Below are 24,294 nucleotides of genomic sequence, written 5' to 3'. Positions count from 1 at the left end.
AGTTTTACTGAGCAAGACTGTTCATAGGATAACAAATCTTGATTTTTGGGGGTAAACTCATTTCTCCACGAGTAAAAATTAGCTTCTGATTTCTACTGTTTAAAATTGTCTAAACCAAAAAAACGAGTCTTTAAAGTCTTTTTTTCTTTCCCACTGAAATAACAAAGACTTTAATGATGATAAAACAAGGGTTTTTGCAAAGTTCACTCTTCCAAAAGACTTAATCCTTGGATGTTATAACGAGCAAACCCAATGCACCTATGAGAATATACTGCAAAAAGAAAGAATGTGGTGGTGAGAAAACAGAGAGAAAAGAAAAAAGAGAGGTACAAATTTGGATTGGATTATAGGAATGAGAATGTACCTTTATGATAGGCTTTTCTGTCATAATGATAGTAACCCATCCAACATAAGGCAAGAACCTATATCATCAGACAAAAGGTAAACCGATTATGAGTCAGGAAAGAGCTTTCAGTTAGAAATAAAACAGGCATCGAGAGCTTTTGTGGTTGAAGTATATTAATTACCCGACAGCACGGCCCATAATATGATGTCTATTTAGCCAAAGCTGACCTTCAGCATAGAGAAGTCTGTCATCTCCATAGTTATTGTCACCTGGAAAACATAGATTGTAATGTAAATGTGTGTCGGAATAAGGAACACTACGTAAACAAATGACAATCGATTTTAAATCTATAAAAAGCCCTACCTTTTGTCAAAACATCAACTTCTCCTGTATTTTCTCTCTCGTGAACCTATGATGGTGATGAACCCCAAGAGTCAGCAAGGTTTTCAATAAAGCTTTTACAATATTTAAGTACTGCGAGATGGTATTGAGAAAGTCTAGAAATGCGTTACCTTAATGACACGATGGACAATGGGAATATCACGACCCTGAGGAGAAACATGAAGCCAAAAAAACCGATAAGGAGAAAGACCCCCGAATTTTATCAATGGGAGCGCAAATGAGACAAAAAGAATAGGGGAACTTACATCAACATTGAAAACAACAATTTCGCCTGCTCGAATCGGGTCCTTACTCATGTGCAAGAACAATATATCCCCCTAAAAAATATCACATTCATTACAATTTTGAGTTGACAAACAGACCTGTGCTGACCCTCATATAGACTATTAGTGACTTATTCATCCACATAGAGAGAACAAAGCTAAGTCAAATTACCCTCTTAAAGCCAGGTTCCATGCTTCCAGAAAGAACAACCACCACAGGGGATTCACTTCCAGTGACACACATCAAAGCTTTCCATATGATCAAAGCAGATGTAACAATCATCCCTACAAGTTTTCAACACGGAGAGAACAATTTATCATTTACTTATGCCACATATTTTTCATATACTGAAAACAACTAATTCAACCATCAGACGTCTAATCATGTTAGCTCAGAGAAACTTTTAACAATAACAGCTACCACATTTCCCCTCAACACAGTACATACTTCATAATTCGCATGTAACACCCTATTAAGAATCATACCTCAATCTCAAAGTAAACGATCTAATGAAACACCATCAACTTCACCAACTCTTAATAAACCAAAAAGGTCTCCAATTTTCTCTAAAGATTTCAACTTTATTCAGATATATATGTTCATACATTGACGAACCCTAAAAGCCATTCACATAAAACCAAATCGAGTTCAATGAGACAAAACACACAAGAAGGAAGAAACGAACCAAGACTGATCGCTTGAGTGAAAAGCTGACGGATCTGAATTGATTTGATAGAATCTACAGTTTCCCCGATCCAACCCATCTTCAAATCTCTGATTTTTTTACCAATTCACGCCGAAGTGTAATTCAGATCGAGGTTACAAACGTTCTTGTCTGAAAACGTTGCAGTGGAGAAGAAGGGTCTCTGTCTCTCAGGGTCAAGCTTTAAGGCACGATTTACTCCAAAGAGCGTTTTCTCAAGATCGGTATACCAAATTAAGAAACCGGTTTACAAATTTAAAACCGGTTTAAAATTCCCTTGAGTGGCTACGTTTTAATGACGTGGTTTAAACCTTTGGTTGGTTACATTTAATGACGTGGCTGGCTACGTTTCGATGACGTGGTAATATTGTACCCCTAAGATTAGTTCTTATTTACCAGAGTGCCATTTACTCAAGGAAATAAATTAAAAAAAAGGTAAGCCGAATTAATTTTAGTGGCTCACCGGAGAAGTTTACCGTTTCTGAGTTATCCGGCGAGAAGTTTTTAAATGGCGATCGTGTTTCCGGCGAGTTTGGGGCGATTCACCGTTCCGTCGCGTGCGCAAGTTAGACTGAGAGTTTCTGCCTCTGCTAACCAGAGCACGTTTCGTCGCGATTCAGTGGATTGGGTTAAGGAAACTTCAAGTTTTTTCGAAGAAGACAAGAGGCCGATCATGTTGTTCGACGGTACTCACGTTTCTCCAATCTTTGAATTCAGATGAAATCGAATTCAATTTATAATGTTTTTTTAGTTTTTGATTTTTTTTATTCCCAAAATTTTCACTTAGGTTATATACAGTTTTATACACATCTCAACGGATATAATTATATAAGTTTTATAACATATTTCACTTTTCTGGAATTCTGGTTCAAAGTAGTAAAGGTGATGTTTATTTGAATCTTAGAACTTTCTTGTGTTCTATTATGATAGGTGTTTGCAATCTTTGTAATGGAGGTGTGAAGTTTGTTAAAGACCATGATCGAAACAGGTTAGTGTTTGATTTTGATTCATTAATGTCGAATTCGAAGTTTCAGTCGTAAATGAAAGGAGAAAACTTATGGTATTGTTTTGCAGGAGCATAAGGTTTGAAGCGTTACAGAGCGAAACGGGGAAGAAACTGTTGATGCGATCAGGAAGAGCTCCTGATGATATATCGAGTGTTGTACTTGTGGAGAAAGATAGGTACATTTTGTGTTTCGATATGAACCGGGAAACCAAAAAAAAAAAGAATTTTATAGGCCATCAAGTGAGTGGTATGTGTTTATATTCTTCTCTTCAGGTCTTACATCAAGTCAGAAGCTGTGTTGAAGATCATGAACTACATTGACTTACCATTTCCACAGCTTGCATTCTTCATTCAGTTTGCTCCTCTGTAAGTTCTCGATTAGCGCAAAAGTGTAGACGCCTATCGAGTGAATTGATCTTAATAAAACAATGTTCTTTTGATATGTTGCAGGTTTGTGAGGGACTTTTTGTATGAAAATGTTGCAAACAACCGTTATGCAATGTTTGGTCGATCTGATTCATGTGAGATCTAAGAATACATTATCGAATTGTGTTCCTACTTTGCCATAATAGTAAAAAAAAAATGTTTCCTACAGTTTAATATATGCTTTTATACAGATGTGTAGTTTACAACAGCCATTGAACAACAGATACATATGTAGTACTTTTCGAACCATGTACTCTTTAAATGTATAACCTTTCTGATGTTGATATTTGTGTTATATATGGAAAAAACCTTGGGATTGTGTGAATTAGCCTTTTTTCTTTGGAGAATATGTCACTGGTCTGCTGGCTACAAGCTGCTAATTGAATTCTCTGATTGGCGTGCTCTGTATGGTATGTTCTCTGAGAAGCTTACTATATGCCCCAATAAATCTGCAGAAATTTCAAAGAAAAATTCAATCATTTACCGGTAAGGGATGACATATTTTAACAAAATTGGGGGTTTTGTTTAAGTGTTGATGGAGAATGCGACTTCTTTGTCATTCACCTGCAGGGATTCATTGAATCTTTTGTGAACTTACCCTGCAAGAAGGATGGCTAGAGATGTAAACCTCAAGATGTGTTGGTAACACTTGTGTTTTGATTTCTTGTGTTTCATGTCATAACCAGCGGGAATGTATTTGGGGTTCACGTATCCGTACTGCGGACGGAGAAGAAGGACGAACCCGAGGAAGAAACCAGCTAGGAATCCTCCAAAATGAGCAGAATTGTCCACACGTGGTAAGAACCCGACGCTTAGATTCAGTACAATGATCAGGATTAATGTCATAAGTGCAGTACACTACAACATAAAAAGATTAAGATTCAATAATACACCATAAAGCTTTCATTTTTACTCAGAAATCTAAGAAAATGAAAACATCTTTATACCTTATTTTCGTAGATTGTCCAGTTTGTGATAAGCTCTGAGAGCATTGCACCAAGTAATCCGAACAAAGCACCAGATGCTCCAACTGATACCCGTTCTCCTTGGGAATCTGTTAAGCAAGACATCAAGCTTCCTCCAAGCCCGCAGATCACATACAAAGCTCCGATTCTCACTGTTTATTTCACCAAACTCTTAAATCAGATGAGATCAAAGCAATCTTGATGATGGACAACAGAAGGGTTTAAAGGGTCTTACAGAATCCAAATTCTTGTTCAAGGCGCATTCCGATACACATTAAGCTGATCATGTTAGCCAACAAGTGAAGGAAACCACCGTGAAGCCATATGCAAGATATGAGACGCCATTTCTCACCTTCCTCCACAAGTCTCCTTTCAAGAGCTCCGAGTTTTCTCAGCCTAAATTTCAACAAGAAAGATTTCAGAAACATGAACAGAAAACGAAAACACATTGTGGAATCAACAAGTCCTTCCTTACGTGGGAATAGAAGGACCGAGAAGCATGTTCTCTTTAATAGGTTGAAACGAAAGCCTTCCAAGGACATCAAACAAGATACACTCATCTGATCTTGCGGGGCAATCGTTCAAATACATGGTGGTAGCGAATGTGATGAAGTTGGCTGCTAAAATGAGAGGCACGAGCCATGCAACCCATGGCACGGGAATAGGCGGGCGAAACTGTGGTCGCGCTGGTGGTGGTGGTGGTCCGCGTTCGATATCTGGTGGAATCGGCGGTCTCTTCCCCATTTCTGGAAAAGAGTATCACGCGCGTTTCCTCGTTGGCTTTTTGGCTGAGGTTTGAGGATTTGATTGAACCCCTAAATTGGTGGAAAATGTGAAGCTGGGAGAGAGATCCGGACAATCTTGTGGCCAAAGTAAGAATATTTACTTTTTAGTCTCTCTCTGTTTTTTATTTATTTAATTACATTAGGCAGTTATGTTCGGTAAATTTGTTTGGTGTTTGGTCCAAACCAAACGGAATCCAATCATAACCAGATTGGAAATTAAAATAAAAAAAACGAACTGATTAAGACTGAATCATTCTTTGAAAAGAACTACCACATAAAATTCATACAATATACATTGACCTGGAAATGTAATTTCTTATGTGTTTGTTGTGTAAATTCTGCAATAATTAAGATTCATGTCTTGGCATTAATCTATTTTTGGCTAACTTGTTTTTAGTAACCGATTTATAATCAGTAGAGCATTTTTGAGAGCGAGTTTAGTATCGTTAATTAATCTGCATTTGGACACGTAGTAGGCGTCAACGTTTTAAACTCACAGCCAGTGTTTTTAGTATTACTAAATTAGTTAATTTGTAAAACTCGTTTCATCTTCTATTAATATCACAGAAACATTCAGCAGGCTCCTCCACACACAAAGCAGCTTCCTTCTCGGATCAAATACTGAATTGTTTTAAACGACCTTCTCCCATCTCTCTCAATCTCTGAGAATTTTGCAGGTAGTTTCTTTTTCTTTTTCCTCCTCTTCTCTGCAAATCTTGTTTCTTACGTTTATCTTGGGGATCACATATCAGTATATCACATATCAGGTTTCTGGTATTCTTGTTTTGAGTCAAGTAGGAGCAGTTATAGAATGTTTAGGAAACTCAGATATGCTTTGATTGCACTCTACCATTGTCGTTCATAATGTGGAATTTTGATTACCCTCTGAAACTGGTTATCTGATATGATTTTTGTTTTGATCGCTGAGATTCAGGATTTCATCTGTTCTGGTTACGGTTAATGACTTTTACTAGAAGATGCCTCTCTGCACACATAAATTTGCTTCTAATGTATGACTTTTAGTAATATGTTATATTGTTATATGATGTTACAGGTGGAAGAAAATGGAAGAGTTTTTGTTACATGGAAGATTGCACGCGACAATCTATGAAGTTGATCGTCTCAATGCTGAAGGAGGTAGATCAGGTTTCTTAGGATCGGTATGTCTTTTTTTGTCTCTCATTTATAAGTTGATTAAGATACTACTAAAAGGTTCCTTCATCTCTTCAGTGTTCTGTTTTTTAATCTTTTCAGATTCTAGCAAATGTAGAAGAAACAATCGGTGTTGGCAAAGGAGAAACTCAGCTTTACGCTACAATCGATCTAGAGAAAGCAAGAGTTGGAAGAACTAGGAAGATATCAAAGGAACCAAAAAACCCAAAGTGGTACGAATCTTTTCATATTTACTGTGGTCACATGGCTAAACATGTTATATTCACAGTTAAAGACGCTAATCCGATTGGTGCGACGTTGATCGGAAGAGGCTATGTTCCTGTGGAAGATATTTTGCATGGTGAAGAAGTTGACAGATGGGTTGAGATCTTAGATAATGAGAAAAAACCCATTGCTGGAGGATCAAAGATCCATGTCAAAATCCAATATTTTGGTGTTGAAAAGGATAAAAATTGGAACCGAGGTATCAAAAGTGCAAAGTTTCCAGGTGTTCCTTACACATTCTTCTCTCAGAGAAGGGGCTGCAAAGTTTCCCTGTATCAAGATGCTCATATTCCTGGAAACTTTGTCCCGAAGATCCCTCTCGCGGGTGGGAAGAACTACGAGGCAAGTCGATGTTGGGAGGATATTTTCGATGCCATAACTAATGCGAAACACTTGATTTACATTACTGGTTGGTCTGTTTACACTGAGATTTCTTTGGTGAGGGACTCGAGGAGACCTAAACAAGGAGGAGATGTGACTGTTGGTGAGCTTCTCAAGAAGAAAGCTAGTGAAGGTGTTAAGGTTATTTTGCTTGTTTGGGATGACAGAACATCTGTTGATGTGCTGAAAAAAGATGGACTTATGGCCACTCATGATGAAGAAACTGAGAATTTTTTCAGAGGAACTGACGTGAACTGTATTTTGTGTCCACGTAACCCTGATGATGGTGGAAGCATTGTCCAAAACTTGCAAATCTCAACTATGTTCACTCATCACCAAAAGATTGTTGTTGTAGACAGTGAAATGCCAAGTGGAGGATCAAGAACTAGAAGAATTGTGAGTTTTGTTGGTGGTCTTGATCTTTGTGATGGAAGATACGACACTCCATTCCACTCCTTGTTTAGAACGTTGGACACTGCACATCACGATGACTTCCATCAACCGAACTTCACTGGCGCTGCGATAACCAAAGGTGGTCCTAGAGAGCCGTGGCATGACATTCACTGTCGCCTTGAAGGACCTATTGCTTGGGATGTCTTGTATAATTTTGAGCAGAGATGGAATAGACAAGGCGGTAAAGATATCTTGGTCAAAATGAGAGAACTTGGCGATGTTATCATTCCGCCTTCTCCTGTTCTGTTCGCAGAGGATCACGATGTGTGGAATGTTCAGTTGTTTAGATCCATTGATGGTGGAGCAGCTGCTGGATTTCCTGACTCCCCTGAAGCTGCAGCTGAAGCAGGTCTTGTGAGTGGAAAAGATAATATCATCGACAGGAGCATCCAAGATGCTTACATTCACGCCATAAGACGAGCTAAAGACTTCATCTATATCGAAAACCAGTACTTCCTTGGAAGCTCTTTTGCTTGGAGCGCTGATGGAATCAAACCTGAAGAAATCAATGCTCTGCATTTGATTCCAAAGGAGCTATCTTTGAAGATTGTTAGCAAGATCAAAGCTGGAGAGAAGTTTAAGGTTTATGTTGTTGTTCCAATGTGGCCTGAAGGCATTCCTGAGAGTGGATCAGTCCAAGCTATACTAGATTGGCAGAAAAGAACAATGGAGATGATGTACAAAGATGTGATCAAGGCACTTAGAGAAAAGGGACTTCAGGGTGAGGATCCGCGAGATTATCTAACATTCTTCTGCCTTGGTAACCGAGAAGTTAAGAAAGATGGAGAGTATGTGCCTACAGAGAAACCTGAACCAGACACTGACTATATCAGAGCACAAGAAGCACGCCGCTTCATGATCTATGTTCACACTAAAATGATGATAGGTAAAAGAGTATTAACACTTTCAGAAATTATGATTTTTTTTTTTATATATCAACCAAATGATTCAACCTCTTAACTTTTGCAGTTGACGATGAGTACATTATAATCGGATCAGCAAATATCAACCAGAGGTCAATGGATGGTGCAAGAGACTCAGAGATAGCAATGGGAGGCTATCAGCCATATCATCTCTCAACAAGACAGCCAGCTCGAGGTCAAATCCATGGATTCCGCATGTCCTTGTGGTATGAACATTTAGGAATGCTCGATGAAACCTTCCTCGAACCATCGAGCCAAGAATGTATCCAGAAAGTTAACCGTGTTGCTGATAAGTATTGGGATCTTTACGCAAGTGAGTCACTTGAACATGATCTTCCTGGTCATCTACTTCGTTACCCGATCGGTATTGCTAGTGAAGGGAACATCACTGAGCTTCCCGGATGTGAGTTCTTTCCCGACACAAAAGCACGTATCCTTGGTGTTAAATCTGATTACATGCCTCCTATTCTTACAACCTAAGCTCAGTGGCAGTATCTATATAGGTAATAAATAACACTTTCTTCTCGTTTCATTTGCTGAATAAGAGCTATAAAACAATAGTAGTTGCTTTGTTGGTCTGTTTTGATACTTGTTTTGTTGCTAATTGCTGTTGAACTTATGAATTTTATCTATTATCACTTTTGATATTATTGAATATAAGTTATATTATTAAACTGTGACGTGATCATCATTATAAGAACAAAGAGAAAAAAACAACACCAACATTGTTTGTTGAGATCAACATCATGTATGAGTGAAACTTGGTAAGAACTAATGAGCTCTAGAGAATTGAATTGGAGAATTATCAAATAATGTGTCCAGAGGCCGCTCTGTCTCCTGTGTCTCGAGATTGAAGATAAAGATATTATCACTAGTATTCTTTCCATGAGTCGTCTTGAAATAGATGGAATCTCTAATGAATCCGTCAGTGTTATTGGCGAGCACAGTGATGCCTTGATCGAAAAGCATTAACTCGTCTCCCAATGAATGAATCCGTTCTGGATTCTTGATGAACCCTGACCCTGATGAATAAACCTTGAAAACACGAAAGGGCCAGGATCTATCCCTAGCTCTCCACCATTTTTCAACCTTGAGAACATCTCCAGTTACGGTGACTACAAGTTCTGTGGCACAAATGCTCCATGAATTACTTGGTGGACGAAGTTGTCTACCTATCTGAAAGAGTTCCACACGAACACAAGATTGATATGTTTGTTCTACAACCTCTCCAGAAAAATCGAAGATTTTAAAACTACCATAAAAGTAGCTTAAGAAGTAAAGCTTGTGGTCCTTGTAAACCATGTGGAAACAATCTGGAGTTTGTGGGATTTGGTTCCACGAGGTATCTCCTTTCTTGAAATAAACTACAAACCAATCTCTAAGTCCCCAAACAACTACATAATCTTTGGTTTTCTCGTCAACACGAAACACAGGGGAACGTAAACTAATACCTCTGTACCTCATTCTTTTCTCACTTGCAATGCTTAATTCATAATCTTTCCACAATAACTCTACAGGAGGTAGATCCATCCTCTCGTGGGTAAAGAGGTTCAAAATGTAGATATAATAAAGAGGATCTCGCCGAGGATCACGCATTAGGAGCCAACTTCCATTGGTTGCCATACAAACACTCTTTGCAAATTCCACACCAAGATCTTCCGTTTTGTAAAGTTTGTGCTTTTCCTCGGGGTTGAATAACGTGCATGACAAGTTATTGTTGTTTTTTTATCGTCGTCTACGGGGAAGAGAATTAGCCACGGTGTCTGATCTTGGGGCGCGGATTGTCTCGAAGCTGAGTACCAAGATGAACACACGGATTTAGCTCCTTGGAAATTAGCAAAGCTTAGGCGTTCGAACACCGAAATTAAAAGATCTCTGGAGGGAGATCGGACCAGGTTTTGTGTCTGAGACGCTCATGATCATCATAAGTAGGGTTATGCTTCTCCTCTATCATAATTAGGGTTAGACTGAAACTAGGAATCATGTCACTATTTTGTCAGGTTTTATGTGACTTAACATTGATACCAAAGAAATTCAGGAAAACAAAAAAAACAAATGTCAGGTTTTATTTTTATGTGAGCTATAGCTAAATCGGCCCGGTCTATATGACCCACCGGTTAACCAGTGTACTCCTGTTTTCTTTACAGTTTTTTTTTGTCTTCGGGAAAAAGGAAAAACAATTCAAGTTAGTTACAACAAATAAAATGTATATATAATGCTCAATGTGTGTTTATTTTGGCCTGTTTAATTATGAGCGTTGAGCTGCTAAAATTATTTGGGGTTGCGGTGGGGTTTTTTTTTCTTTCTTTTCTTTAAAAGCGCCTGGATTCTCTCTTTCTCCTTCATAACTTGTTCAATATATTATCGAGTTATCTCATCTTTAGTAATTATAACATAAATATAAATTAAAAATAAATCGTTTTGAAGATACTATTTTTATTCAAACGAAACTTTAACAACATCACTTAAAAACAAGTAATTAGCTTTAAAACACTAGCCAACACTATAAACCTAGTTCACACTAAAACCTCATAGGCAAAGATGAGAATAGTCACATCAGGAAGTGCAAAAGTGGTTGAGAGGTGTTGGCGGTTTAGAAAATATGTTACTGACGAGCTTTATGCCTTGGTTGCAATAACCTTTACCACAAATGAAGTAATAAGGTTTAAAGAGTTGGATACATCTCATCCTCCTCGTGTCACGTTGAATATGAAATTGGTGGATATGCATTGCTCGTAGCTACACTTGTTTGCTTCAAAGACGTTGTGAATATGATTGGTTGGATCGAACCCAAAATTTGTCGATTTTAGATGATAAATTTTATATATATATATAAATTAGATTTTATATTTAAAAAAAATTAAAAAGTAAGTTTTAAAAAATATTATTTTTGAGTTTAAGAAAATGAAAATATTGTTACTAAAAAAACCATTCTCATAGTAGATGTGTTCATGGATGACCCAATCTAAAATGTTAATATTGGGGCTCCAAGTAAATCTTCGGTCACTACTATGGGAATTGTAGTATTTGATTACATCCCAACTATCATATACTGTTACAAATAACTTTACCAAAACAATTTTGGTCGAAAAGGTTTTCATCTTAACATACCACATTTTTATCTTAAAAATATTGTATAAGGATTTATTCTGAATTTATTAATGGATGGCTTTTAATTCATACAAAAATCAAGAAATATAAGCAAGGCAAAGGGTGTCTAGGCACCAGATTTTAGGTGAACAAAATTTGCTCTATATAGATGTACATACAACCTCTATAAATTAGTAATAATGAGACCATGAAAATCTATTCATTAATGAAATTTTCGATTCGATAAATTAATAATTATTTTTCTAATTTGGTGATTTAAAAAAATAAAAATAAGATTAATCTTTATAAATATTAAATAATATAGAATGTTAGAAAGAAAATAATAATTATTATGTTTTGAAGAGAATACTATATTGTTTTGATATTGTAAAAATATTAGGAATGAAATCTAACAAAAATTAATGTATGTACGTATAGTTTGATAATTCTATATAATTGTTAATTTATATTATTAATGTAACGGTATATATACGAAAAATTTTCAAAAAAAATATTATCTTATTATATTATCGAATTGTATCCAAAATGACACTAAACCAGTTTTGGAGTGGAAAATATATTAATTTATAACTATTATTAATTTATCTATTATTAATTTATAGAGATTTTACTGTATGTTATGAAAATTAGATTAATTTTCGAATTATCTTGATAATGTTGTTATTACCGAGTTGGTCGTGGGTTTAAATACATATATCAACAAGTTCGAATTTCAATAATGTCAATTAATTTGTTTTTTGTTGCAATGGTATTGTGATGTAAATCATGTACATGTGTTTACATTCTTGGTTATTTTTATAAATATACTTTCGGATCAATATTACTAGGATAGACTATAGGGGACTATAGTAATAAGAAAAGAAAAATTCAAAGTTTTTAATATAAATTAATTGAACATAAAAGGTAAACAAATAATATATTATGATTTTTGTTAAAACATTAGAATATTATAACAAAATATAACCGCTAAGGCAAAGATAATGTTGGCTTTCACTTTCATTACAATCATGGCTGTGTATTCCTAGATTGCATGTTGTGACCAGGAGTTTGCCCGGTCTCATTTTGATACAATCGGTTCTACTAGGGCTGCGACTTCGGTTAGTTCGGTCGGTTCGGTTTCGGTTTTTCGGTGTTCGGTTTTTTCTGAAATCTGAAACCTATTCCGAATAGAACCGACTAAGCTACCGGTTCGTAAACGGTTAATTCGGTTCCTGCTATTCGGTTATTTCGGATTTGCAAACATAAATCACCAATCAAAACAACAACATAAAGTTACAAAATAGACTTGCAATGAAGGTTTAACATCATACAAACAACAAACAAAGTTCCAAAATACAGTTGCAATGAAGGTCTAACCTCATACAGACAGAGACATTAAGTTCCAAAATACATTAGTTCATATCCCTTGAGATAGAATTTGTTCAAAAAACATAAGACAAATGACAAGTTACCAATGATCCATTCACTAAAGTTCTTAAGACATGCATTTGGTATGCTGTCATTGTCGAGGCCAAAAAATAGTTAGATATAAACGTTTGTCGTTCAAAAAATATAGAGAGAAAGAGACAAGCCTTCATGCCCTGTTTTCCATTTCCAACTTAAGATTTCACAAATGGTTGTCCATGAACCTGTGAAGCTGCATAACAAAAAATGAAATGCAATTAGAAATAAGTCTAAAGAAAAATGAACAGCTTAGATAAATGAATTACCTAATGACTCGTGGAACTCCATTTCTTCGAACATTTGAATTAAATTTGCTAGTTTCTCCTCATGAATGGTATTCATCAGCCATTGTTGAGTGCAAATTAAGGATTCTACCATGTGTGGTGACAAGCAACTTCGATAAGGGTCCAAAATACGACAACTTGTGCTGAATGCAGACTCAGATGCCACAGATGACACTTGGATGGCAAGCACATCTCTTGCTAACTCTGCCAAGATTGGGAATTTAGAACTGTTCCTCCTCCACCATGATAAAACATCGTAATCCCAATCCCAAATGATATTGGGTTCTCGGCACAGGTTTCTCCAGCAAGTACATGTCAAGCTCACTACTTGATTCTTCATATGCGGTATCAGAAACCATCTCAGAGTATAATGAATCCATCCTTTCATAACCATCATCATCTCACAAATCAAACATGGCACTTACATCTACTGATTCTCCATTATCACTTCTGGCAGCACTACTGCTCTCACCTTGAGAAGGGGTGGGGCTAAGCTTCGAGGCATACTCCTCGTATAGCTTCTTCATCACACTCTTAATTGATGATCTGAGATGAGTAGCTTCGACACTATCTTTTCCATAAAGCTTGTCGAAGCAAATAGTAGCAAATTGCATTTTGTTCCTTGGATCAAACACACTTGCAATGATTACTAGTGGATTCATGTTGATAAGACCATCCCAATACTTCTCAAACTTGGACCTCATCACCATTGCTTCCGTCTTTAAGAGAGAATCACTATGGCAGCTTAGACTGATCAAGTTTCTCTCGATAACGACGATCTCATTGTAGGCAATAGAAGATGTCACTGATTTTGTTGCAGAGAAGGCTAATGTGCAATTGAAAAAGATTTTCAGAAATTTAACAAACCTTTGCACTTCATCCCAATTAGCAAATGTTGGAGGACCAACACGTTTCTCTGCTTCAGCTCCATCCTCTCCACTATCTTCTTTCTCCATGAAATACTCATTGTACAACTTATCCTCAACCAACAGCTTCTCAAACGCAACTCTGAACTTGATTGCGGCAGTGAGCATAAGATAGGTGGAGTTCCACCTAGTGCTAACATCAAGACACAAGCTTCCTCTACTCACATTTCCAGTCTCAACCCTCAACAGAAAAGATTTGAATCTATCACCTGATGACCTCACATACTTGATTGCATTCCGAATTGCCATGATACTCTGATTTGCTTTAGCTAAACCATCTTTGACAATCAAATTTAAAATGTGAGCACAACACCTCATGTGAAGATAATCACCACATCTAACTAATGCATCAGGTCCTTTCATTATCAAAGCATTTGTGAACGCCCCTAGAGCTTTATCATTCGCTTTTGCATTATCAACTGTCACCGTGAATACTTTCTCGATTCCCCATTCTTCGAGACAGCCAATCAAGTGTGATGAAATTGTATCTCCTTTGTGATCAATAACAGGTTTGAAGCTAATGATCCTCTTCTGCAATTTCCAATCTCTATCAATCCAGTGGGCTGTGACCACCATGTAACTACAAGAAGTGGTTGGAGCGACCCAAATGTCGGTTGTCATCGACACTCTCTGTTTTTTCTGACCAAACAACTCTTTCAAAGCAGCTTTCTCACTCAAAAACATCCCATAAATATCAGAAGTGGATGTCTTCCTGCAATGAACTGTGTACATGGGAAGATTGTTGCTGCAGAATCTCCTAAACCCTTCTGATTCCACAAATGCAAAAGGTAGCTCATTAAGCACTATCATCTCATTCACAGATCTCCTAAACAGACCTTTATCATACTTGACTGCTGTCATAACTCCACTGCCCTCACTAGCCAACACTTTCTGACTACCACTCTCCTCATGCTTCTTAAACAACTTACACCTACTAAGGTGACCCTTCATGGCACTTGTTCCATTTCTTACACTATCACACCCTATCTCTTGGCCACATTAGAGACAGTTGCTTAGTGGAACATCCGGATCCTTCTGAACAAAATGTTGCCACACAAATGACCTGTGAGCTGGATTTTTTCTTGCTCTGACAGGCAAAGTGGAACTTGGTCTTGTTCGTTTCCCTCCAACTGACGAGACTGGTGGACCATCGTCTCCTTCAATCTCTTCACCCAAATAATCATTGTTGTCTTCAGTCAATTCTGAACCCATCTACAAATGGCAATACAACTTGAATCAAACACTTATCTACAAGTTTAGTAACCATCAGCAACAAAAACACATGTTTTCTTACAAAACATCAACAAAAACACATAATAAACAAAAGACCAACACTGTTTTAAAAAACCCTAATTCTATGTTTCAAGGACGAAATGTGAATCTATGACTTATACAGAAGTGAACGATACTTAAGTTTTAGTGTTCCTAAAACTAGAATAAATATCCATTTGCCTATTATGGTTTCTAATTTCTATTTCTCTATGCGACAAAGCTTCGAGACAAAAGAACTTACAGTGAAGAACGATGATGAAGACTAGCACTCTAGCAGAGAAGAGAAGATTTGAACACCCAAGAACGAAAAATCCAGGTGAGTTGATGATCGCAACTTCGAACAGAGTAATCGCTCTGCCGCTTCTGAGGGAACAAGAAGATTAGGTTTAGTTGTTAATGGGTATCCATTTAGCTTATATACTTAGGGTTAATAGTCGGTTAACCGTCAGTTTACTCCCTCCGAACCGAACTGAAGGTAAAACCGACCTAAATTTATTTCTATTCTGATCGGTTAACCCTAATCAGCCGAACCAAACCGTTTAACCTGAATATCGGTTCGGTTCGGATCGGAATCGCAGGCCTAGGTTCTACAACTGTTTTACAATATTTAGAGACGGTCAAATCTCGTAAATTTAATTATTACTAGGTGTTGGCCCACGCAACGCGTGGGTTGTGGTGTAGTGTTATTTCGTCTGATTATGTAATATATGGTTTTGAGATTAGGAAATGATGGAGCGAAGTATGGAGGTTAAATTTAAGTAATATAATTTCATATGTATATATATTATATAAATGTGACTATAAGTTTAGCTGACTACACTATTATATAATATTTAAATATAACCTTCTTTTAAAAAAAAAATACATAATTATGTGGGAGGAATTATTGAATAAGACTTATATTTGTGTTAAATGAGGGTTTTATGCTTTTTAAAGTGAGTTAATTATTATTTACTTATTATATTTGTCTTGGCTTTTTAGAAAGGTATTTCAAAAGTTGTCTTCTAAATTTGAACTGACATAGTGTTTTTTTTTGTTATTATTAACTCAACATGTAGCCATAATATTTCAAATACAAAATATTAATTTTGATGTGTCTGGCAAATTTTATTTTCTTATATTATTTTATGTACTTCTGTTGGATGATTTTTCATAGTAATTAGTACACTCACTTTGATTGAATTATAAAATTTGTAAAATATTTTATTTTGATTAATCATCTTTTCTTAAAATATTAAATTAGTATGTTTTTGTTCCTACTAAATTGTAACTGAAATTACATAAATTATAAATTGACTTTTTTCATTCGTTTTCACTCAAACACACTATAAATTATAATTGTAACTCGTCTAATTAAATTATTTTAGAAATGTAACTTCCATCCATGAAATTCTATAAATAACTATTCTCACATCATAATCCACCATATCACAAATTCTAAATATTTTCTTTATTTTTTTTATGTTCTTGCATGAATTCAAAACTCATGGTAAGAGTGTGATTATATATTTTGCTGGATTTGTCTTATATTTTGTTGTCTCCTCTTGGTCAGCTACGAAGGGAAGCTAGGTGTGATCCATTTGAGATGGGGAGAAGGATCCAATATATGGGTTTTGTAGAAGAGTTTTGTAACATTGTGGGTAAGATTGGAAGATGTGAAAATCAAAGCGTTAGAGGATGATATCTCCAATGCACAACCTATATGGTTCCCAAGTAATGACACCATATCAAGGGCAAGGGCGACCAGTGTAAGCTCGGTCTCTACAACATGAGTAACGAAAAATATCGTTTTTTGTATAAGATGCAAAATTTCTACCATTACCTCTCGCCGGCAAATAAATATTTTTTCCCTTTCTACTCAAACTTCGAGAGAGTTTGTTTGAATAAAGATGACGTTGAATAAAAAGGGAGGGCATTACATACTTATAGCTGATCGAAAATACTAATTTCAATCAAAGCGCAATGAGAGAATCAAGCTAAAGAAATCATTTTCATACATGTATATATATTTTATTCAACGCATATGTATATATATGCGCGGGTTGTTATATATACATGTGTGAAAATGATTTCTTTAGCTTGATTCCCTCATTGCGCTTTGATTGAAATTAATATTTTTGATCAGCTATAAGTATGTCATGCCCTCCCTTTTTTATTCAACGTCATCTTTATTCAAACAAACTCTCTCGAAGTTTGAGTAGAAAGGGAAAAAATATTTATTTGCCGGCAAGAGGTAATGGTAGAAATCTTGCATCTTATACAAAAAACGATATTTTCGTTACTCATGTTGTAGAGACCGAGCTTACACTGGTCGCCCTTGCCCTTGATATGGTGTCATTACTTGGGAACCATATAGGTTGTGCATTGGTGATATCATCCTCTAACGCTTTGATTTTCACATCTTCCAATCTTACCCACGATGTTACAAAACTCTTCTACAAAACCCATATATTGGATCCTTCTCCCCATCTCGAATGGATCACACCTAGCTTCCCTTCGTAGCTGACTAAGAGGAGACATCAAAATATAAGATAAATCCAGCAAAATATATAATCACACGCTCTTACCATGAGTTTTGAATTCATGCAAGAACATAAAGAAAACAAAGAAAATATTTAGAATTTGTGATATGATGGATGATGATGTGAGAATAGTTATTTATAGAATTTCATGGATGGAAGTTACATTTCTAAAATAATTTAATTTGAGGAGTTACAATTATAATTTATAGTGTGTTTGAGTGAAAACGAATGGAAAAAGTCAATTCATCTTAAATTAGTAAGATGTTAGAAATAAAATAAAAATTGAAAACAATGTTAAATATATATAATAATTTCTAAAATAAAATACAATCAAACTCTTACAATATTTTTTATTTGATATTTAACCCATATAACAACATTTAGAAAAAGTTGTTTAAAAATTGAGATTTGAGATATGGTGGAAGAGGAGAAAATAATAATTACTTATATGATGATAGCCTAATGGAGATGATTTTTTTTAAAACAAAAATGTTAAATTATTACAATGATATTTCATCTGGTTTTGTAACCCATACAACAACAACAACAATAAAATATAAAAAAAAAAATACAAAAGAAAAGATTTGAGGAATAGTGGAAGTTATGAGAGAATGTGAGAGCGGAATAGTGAGAAAATACCAATATGAGAGAATGATTATTTATATGATAAGAATTGATGGTAATTACATCATATATAGAATTATGGGAGTTACATTTATAATTTATTTTGATTGAATAAAATTGCAATAAAATTCATCTCACATGGCATATTATTCTATATTTATTATTACTTCATACTTAAACTTATAAATAATAAAATTAATTATGTTAATATATTTAATATCCAACAATAACATATATGTATATATATATACATATATTGCTAACAATAACATATATTACATACAAAATAAAAAGTACAAGAAAGAAAAAATTAAATACACTTTTTTTTTGTCAACAAAAGAAATTAGCTCAAACGAGCCAATTTAGGGAAAAATTGTTTACAAATAAAACATGATGCGGGGACACATGCACCTGGCGTGCTAAAGAGTCCGCGCGTACATTAGCTTGGCGTGGAACATAAAGCAAAGAGAAGGAAGAAAACTCCTCCCTGTCCATCTGAATGTCGTCGAGGTATGTTGCAAAGGCTGGCAAATCAGTAGGAGAAGACACCATCTTCACCAAGTCTGAGCAGTCGGTAAGGAAAACCACATCCCGGAAGTCGTGGCCAATCATACAGCGTATCGCCCAGAGGAAAGATTCAACCTCAGCATGCAGCGGGGATAAGCTTTGCCGGAAATTGGTCGCACCAAGCACCGGGGGCGTGTTTTGTGACAAGATACAGCACCATCCTGCACCTGCAAAAACATCTGTTTCCTTCCAGGAGCCATCCACATAACATCGATAGCCCATAAAATCCCGAGGGAGTGATATACCGAGACGAGGTCCCGATGACGGACGTGAAGGGATGGAGATGACCTCGTCGCCCTCAATATCCACCTGAGCCTCCTGCCAAGTAACCGCCTCACTCTCCGCCACCCGGACAACCACATCCGGGCGTTCATCCAAATTCTCGAAAACACGTGCATTTCAAGCTTTCCAAATATACCACATCAGCCAAGGAAAAGCCGTGATGTGTGAACCCGGGCCGTTTGGATCTAGAAAATGATCTAAATTAGTATAGACCGACTCCATCGGGAAATGCTGAGGTCCCACAGGGACATTGGCCAAAGCCCAGACCTGTCGAGCCGGCGGACACAAAAATATAGCATGATTGATATCCTCCGCCTCAAACCCGCACCGCATGCAAACAACATCGCAATTCACCCCTCGATGGCGTAAATTAGTCGATATCGATATGCAGCCCGATAAAACTTGCCACAGAAAATGTTGTAATTTCGGTGGACAAGGCACCTTCCAAACCCTTGCAAGAAGGGGGATAATTTCTGGCCCAGAACCCAAGGCCCGAAAAGGACCCTGGATATCCATACGTGCCGTCTCATATCCAAATTTCACTGTGTATTTCCCTGTTTTGGTAAAATGCCACCCTAAATAATCATCCTTGGTATCACTACCAAGAGGGATAGCCTCAATCAGTGCAACATCCAAAGGATCAAAATGTTGGGTGAGCAGATCCTTCTGCCATGATCTTGTACGACGATCAATCAAATGAGGTAACCGGAGATTTGGGTCCTTAAAAGGACCGTTACTTAAGGCTGGTCTCCGGAATTGGGCTGGGACCCAGGGATCGCTCCATATAGAAATGGAGGACCCCGAGCCAACCCGTGTAATAAGGCCTTTGTTCACCAGAGAGCGAGCAGAAACGATGCTCCTCCACCCGTACGAGGGTGAATAAGATCGTATTGGATCCAAAGGATCTGAGTTCCGATAATATCTACTTTTAAAAACCCGGGCAAATAGGAAGTCTGGGTACTCTAATAGTCTCCACAATTGCTTAGCCAACAGAGCCGTATTAAAATCATCAACGCTCTTAAAACCCAAACCTCCTAACTGTTTGCTACAACAGAGCCGTTCCCATGCAATCCAGTGCATACCCCCGGACTGGCCATTTGTACTCCACCAGAAATTTGCCACGGCACTGGTCAGTTTAGATGTGATTGTCTTTGGGAGGCGATAACAAGACATCACAAAGGTCGGGACCGCCGTTGCGACCGACTTGACCATAACCTCTTTCCCCCCTTTCGAAAGTAACCTCACCGACCACCCCGTCGTTCGGCTTTGCAAACGATCTCTAACATAAGAGAAAACCTTAGTCTTTGACCCTCCCAGACTCTCATGGATATTCAAACAAGAACCCATTCCCCCCAGATTCGTGATCCCTAGCACTCCCTGTATTTCCGCCTGGACTCCCGCATCAACCGTGTGACCAAATTGTATCGAAGACTTTGCCAGATTAATCTGTTGACCCGAGACCCCTTCATACTGCCGTAAAATCCCCAAAATCGCCATGCATTGATCCTTATCAAATTAAATACACATATAAGTAAATATAAAACAGAAATAATTAATTTAAACAATTTTCTTGGTGAAAACATTACTTACTATGATATGGAGGGAGAATAAGACCCTCTTTCATTATTCTATATCTAAATTTATAAATTTAGCAGAAGAAGAATATATATTCAATATGTGGACATTCATATCTTAAAAGAAATTTCAGTATAGAGTTTGGAGATAGAGAATTTGTAAATAATATAGAAATATGAAAGCAAAAGTAACAAATTAGCTCTTCACAAAAAAAAAAAAAAAAATTATCTTTACCAAAAAAAGGCTAGAGTATACTGCATATATTTTCTGTGGATTAGGACAGCTATAGAAGCAACTATTTATAACAAATAAGATTTCTGTGGGTTATGAATTTATTTTTAAAAAATTCATATGTTATTGTAGTAATTGCACAGTATGTAACTGTAAATTGAAAGTTGACAGAATCAATTAGCATCATAATGGTGATAAGTGGGTGATTAATATGATTTCAAAATGAATTATATGGGCATTTAATAGTAGCTAGTAATATTGTAATTATGAATTTACAATTATGATATAAAAAGAAAAATAAAAAATATTAAATGAAAATCATCGATAAGAAGAGAGTAAAATCTTACTAGTCTTGTTAATCACTAAATGCCAAAAAAAAAAATGAAAAACATGTGTAGTGGGTTCGGTCCGACTTGGCCCGTTTACCGTTTCTGGCAAGATTGGTCCAAAAACCTTAAAAGCTCAAATACATCGACAAAACTGGATTACGGAAGTCCTCAAATGTTTCGACTTACCAGTTACCAGAAACATCAGTAATCGGGGATAAGTGTAAAGGAAGAAATTTAGTTAACGTGTGTGGTTGACGTTATTTAGGACATCGAAGTCAAGCAAACCATGTGACAGTCTCTCTCGTCTTTACGTTCTCTCATAACTTTTAAGACCTTAACTTCTTGTGATGTCTCTCTCTTTAGTTAGTATCCTAAACACAACTAGCCGTACCATGATAGGTGCTTGAATCTTATCTCTTGATATATAATTAGTATAGGATTTGTGATACACAAACACATTAATGTGGAAATTACAAACTTTTTTTATTAAACGGAGGAACCAAAACAAAATTAATCCTCTAAACTTGCGAAACATTGGTGTTTTACAAGTTAACCGTCAATAGTTAATCATGATTGAAATTACAGTGGGATTAACACTAACGTCCTCTAATCCTAGTCAAATCCTTCAACCATTCCATTGGTTGGTTTTGAAGCTACAATTGCTCCCTACAGTTACAATGTAACTATTTTGATTCAGTCTAATGAGTTCCAACATTAGGTCCACAAAGTTTCTTATAATAATAATTCATGTTAATATATATACATTAGTTATTATAAACAGATAAAGAAGAATCTTTTTTTTTTTTGGGCAAAGAAAGAGAAAGAGAAGTTGGTCTAGTCTTCTATATCACAATCGGAAAGATACAAGAAGTTTCCAAAGAGTTTACATGTTGGCTTCTATAATTGGCTAGTTCTCGGCTCTTTATCAAAAATCTCATGCAAAACATGTTTGTACCGTATTTTGATTAGGTTTTTAACGTACAAAACGCGGCAAGAATTATGTTTTGAAGCAGGACACTTGGCAAGAGCCTATGTTCACGTAAACACCAGTGTCTGTCTTCTTCATGTTTAAAATGATAGAGATAGGATCAAACTGAGTGGAAGAGATTCATTGAACTCTTTAGAATCTCATCTCTCTCACTCACTCAATGCCTTGTCCTTCTAAGATTTCTCTTCATCACAATTTTTATACATCTCCCTGATTTTTATTGTTTATTTTAAAACACACAAAATAAATATATATTATTTATCATTATTCGCATATATTTTTTTATTCAGCTGCGTTTGCCATATTTCTAATTTTTTATTTGATAAAATATACACACCACGTATAGTTCATTTTTAATGAGAAAAAAAAAAATCAGGAAGAGAAGTTGGCGAGAGATATAATTGAATAAAGTATTACAAGAAATTATTGAATATAGTAAAAATTAAACCACGTGCATAAATTTTTAATTTAATACAATCGTATAAAGTTCTTAATATATAACGTCTAGTTAAAGTTATTCCATAGGCTTAAAATGATATGCACCAAAATGTAGTATATAATCAAGAAAATATAAATATTTAAAACTAATCATAAATATAGTAGACTAAAAAAGAAAATCATAAATATAGTAATAGTAAAGAAATTCGACCACTAACTTATACAATACACACACAAATGTGTATATATATATAAATACAGTGAAGATTTTTTTTAACTTTCCACAAAGTTAAATTATTAAGGTGAGAATATTTGTTGACAAAGTTATAAATTTAGAATTTTATCTTTACATGTATACAAAATAACTCAATGCATTGCATCTAGTTATAAATATGGTGTGAGACTAAAGACAATGAAGAATTAATTATGATAGAAGATTTTTCCCATTTCCAACTTGATTTTTCTTTCTTTTTTTACTTTTTTGGAGTCTCTGAGTCTGTGACTAAACCAAACCCCAATCGTTCACACACTTTCTCTACTTTTTCCAACAGAAGATAATAAAGAGAGAAGACAGCACACACACACAGACACACACAAATAACTTCACCTTTTGATTTATTGTCAGAAGACCTTTTTCACTAATTTCTTTCAAACTCAAAATTCTCAAAGAAAACTTTTATTTAAACCAAAAGAGAGCAGAGAGATCTCTCACCGTTGAACTTCAAACAGTACTTGACTTTGTTGTTGGTGGTACTAACAATCTCTCTGCAACACAACACAACACATGCTCTCTTTACACATTCATTGATCACCAACTCCCTCTACTCTCCTTCTCTCTCTCTCTCTCTTCTCTGTTCTGAATCTTTGGCTAAAGAATCTCCCAAGAAAGCAACACACACACACACACACACCAACCATGACTTGTATACTAAGTTGTTCTCATGGCGTAGTGATCGCAACCGCCATGGTTTTCTCAAGCACTGCTCTGTTTCTTGCTATTTCCCGCCAATTCTCGTCAGGTACTCAGACATCAGATCAACAAATCCTCCTCCGTTCTTGTCTTTCTTCAGGTAACCTTTTTCACCGATCTTTCTTCTCCGATCATCCTCCTCCGGCTACAAATTGTTCTAACTTTTTCTTTGATGCAGAAGAGAAGAAGAAACAGAGGAAACAGAGGAAGAGGAAGAAGAAAGTGAAATTTGCAGAGAATGTGAGAGAGCCGAAAGGTAACGGTGAAGAGTATCGTAAGAAGATGGAACAACATCTTAAGAGAATTGTACCGGAACAGATGATTGAACCGGAGAAGACCGTTTCGGTTTGTAGAAACGACATGCCTGCTAATCGGATGGCTTTGTACAATGGGATTCTTAGGGACAGAGCTCATCGTGTTCAGTGCTCCTATTGAGCCCCCTTTAAAAAAAAACTTTGTTATCCCAAAAAAAAAGAAAAAAAAAATGTGAACTGATTATAATTTTGTAGATAATTATTAGCTTTTCGGATGATTCTTGTATGTAAATTTTCTAGTAGAAAAAATCAGCCATGTAATGATTTAGGTGATTTATATTTTAAATAGAGTTTTTAACGACAAAGGAGAGGGTGAAAAAACATTCG

The 24,294-nt window shown here is 36.0% G+C and overlaps 6 protein-coding genes and 2 pseudogenes across 9 annotated transcripts; 3 read left to right on the top strand and 5 right to left on the bottom strand.

Moving 5' to 3' along the window:
• Nucleotides 1-42: 42 nt before the first annotated feature.
• LOC104758580 (uncharacterized) lies at nt 43-1,978 on the bottom strand. Its single transcript, XM_010481472.3, has 8 exons — nt 1,698-1,978; nt 1,184-1,296; nt 994-1,065; nt 859-894; nt 710-755; nt 528-615; nt 365-422; nt 43-271 (listed from the first exon to the last, which is right to left on the bottom strand). Exons 1-8 carry the CDS (start codon nt 1,774-1,776, stop codon nt 221-223), a joined length of 543 nt encoding a protein of 180 aa, XP_010479774.1. The 5' UTR covers nt 1,777-1,978; the 3' UTR covers nt 43-220.
• Nucleotides 1,755-3,472, top strand: LOC104758579 (DCC family protein At1g52590, chloroplastic). Its single transcript, XM_010481471.3, has 5 exons — nt 1,755-2,401; nt 2,646-2,703; nt 2,790-2,897; nt 2,995-3,087; nt 3,172-3,472. Exons 1-5 carry the CDS (start codon nt 2,224-2,226, stop codon nt 3,251-3,253), a joined length of 519 nt encoding a protein of 172 aa, XP_010479773.1. The 5' UTR covers nt 1,755-2,223; the 3' UTR covers nt 3,254-3,472.
• On the bottom strand, nt 3,294-4,952 carry LOC104759987 (RHOMBOID-like protein 5). Its single transcript, XM_010482846.3, has 5 exons — nt 4,588-4,952; nt 4,348-4,508; nt 4,095-4,264; nt 3,746-4,005; nt 3,294-3,596 (listed from the first exon to the last, which is right to left on the bottom strand). The coding sequence occupies exons 1-5, from the start codon at nt 4,854-4,856 to the stop codon at nt 3,524-3,526; spliced, it is 933 nt and encodes a 310-aa protein (XP_010481148.2). The 5' UTR covers nt 4,857-4,952; the 3' UTR covers nt 3,294-3,523.
• Nucleotides 4,846-8,765, top strand: LOC104758578 (phospholipase D alpha 2). 3 transcript variants are annotated; one of them, XM_087497363.1, is made up of 5 exons: nt 4,846-4,984; nt 5,478-5,574; nt 5,952-6,057; nt 6,152-8,054; nt 8,138-8,765. In XM_087497363.1, exons 3-5 carry the CDS (start codon nt 5,962-5,964, stop codon nt 8,569-8,571), a joined length of 2,433 nt encoding a protein of 810 aa, XP_087353489.1. In that variant the 5' UTR covers nt 4,846-4,984; nt 5,478-5,574; nt 5,952-5,961; the 3' UTR covers nt 8,572-8,765. The 3 variants fall into 3 exon arrangements, with proteins under 3 accessions (XP_087353489.1, XP_010479770.1, XP_010479771.1); XM_010481468.3 differs by having other exon boundaries at nt 5,465-5,574; XM_010481469.3 differs by having other exon boundaries at nt 4,848-4,984; nt 5,475-5,574.
• A 70-nt stretch (nt 8,766-8,835) lies between these two features.
• Nucleotides 8,836-10,075, bottom strand: LOC104759986 (putative F-box protein At4g22170 pseudogene; annotated as a pseudogene).
• A 2,725-nt stretch (nt 10,076-12,800) lies between these two features.
• On the bottom strand, nt 12,801-14,218 carry LOC147924850 (zinc finger BED domain-containing protein RICESLEEPER 2-like; annotated as a pseudogene).
• Nucleotides 14,219-14,854: 636 nt separating this feature from the next.
• LOC104759984 (uncharacterized) lies at nt 14,855-20,619 on the bottom strand. Its single transcript, XM_010482844.1, has 3 exons — nt 19,336-20,619; nt 18,685-19,221; nt 14,855-15,067 (listed from the first exon to the last, which is right to left on the bottom strand). The coding sequence occupies exons 1-3, from the start codon at nt 20,617-20,619 to the stop codon at nt 14,855-14,857; spliced, it is 2,034 nt and encodes a 677-aa protein (XP_010481146.1).
• A 1,741-nt stretch (nt 20,620-22,360) lies between these two features.
• On the top strand, nt 22,361-24,272 carry LOC104758576 (uncharacterized). 2 transcript variants are annotated; one of them, XM_010481466.3, is made up of 2 exons: nt 22,361-23,753; nt 23,832-24,272. In XM_010481466.3, exons 1-2 carry the CDS (start codon nt 23,600-23,602, stop codon nt 24,086-24,088), a joined length of 411 nt encoding a protein of 136 aa, XP_010479768.1. In that variant the 5' UTR covers nt 22,361-23,599; the 3' UTR covers nt 24,089-24,272. The 2 variants fall into 2 exon arrangements, with proteins under 2 accessions (XP_010479768.1, XP_087353242.1); XM_087497116.1 differs by having other exon boundaries at nt 23,221-23,753; nt 23,835-24,272.
• Nucleotides 24,273-24,294: the final 22 nt, after the last annotated feature.

Source organism: Camelina sativa, chromosome 17 (genome assembly GCF_030686135.1).
Source record: "Camelina sativa cultivar CO46 ecotype springtype chromosome 17, ASM3068613v1".
Taxonomy (NCBI): Eukaryota; Viridiplantae; Streptophyta; class Magnoliopsida; order Brassicales; family Brassicaceae; genus Camelina; species Camelina sativa.
This window is presented reverse-complemented; position numbering and strand designations above follow the sequence as displayed.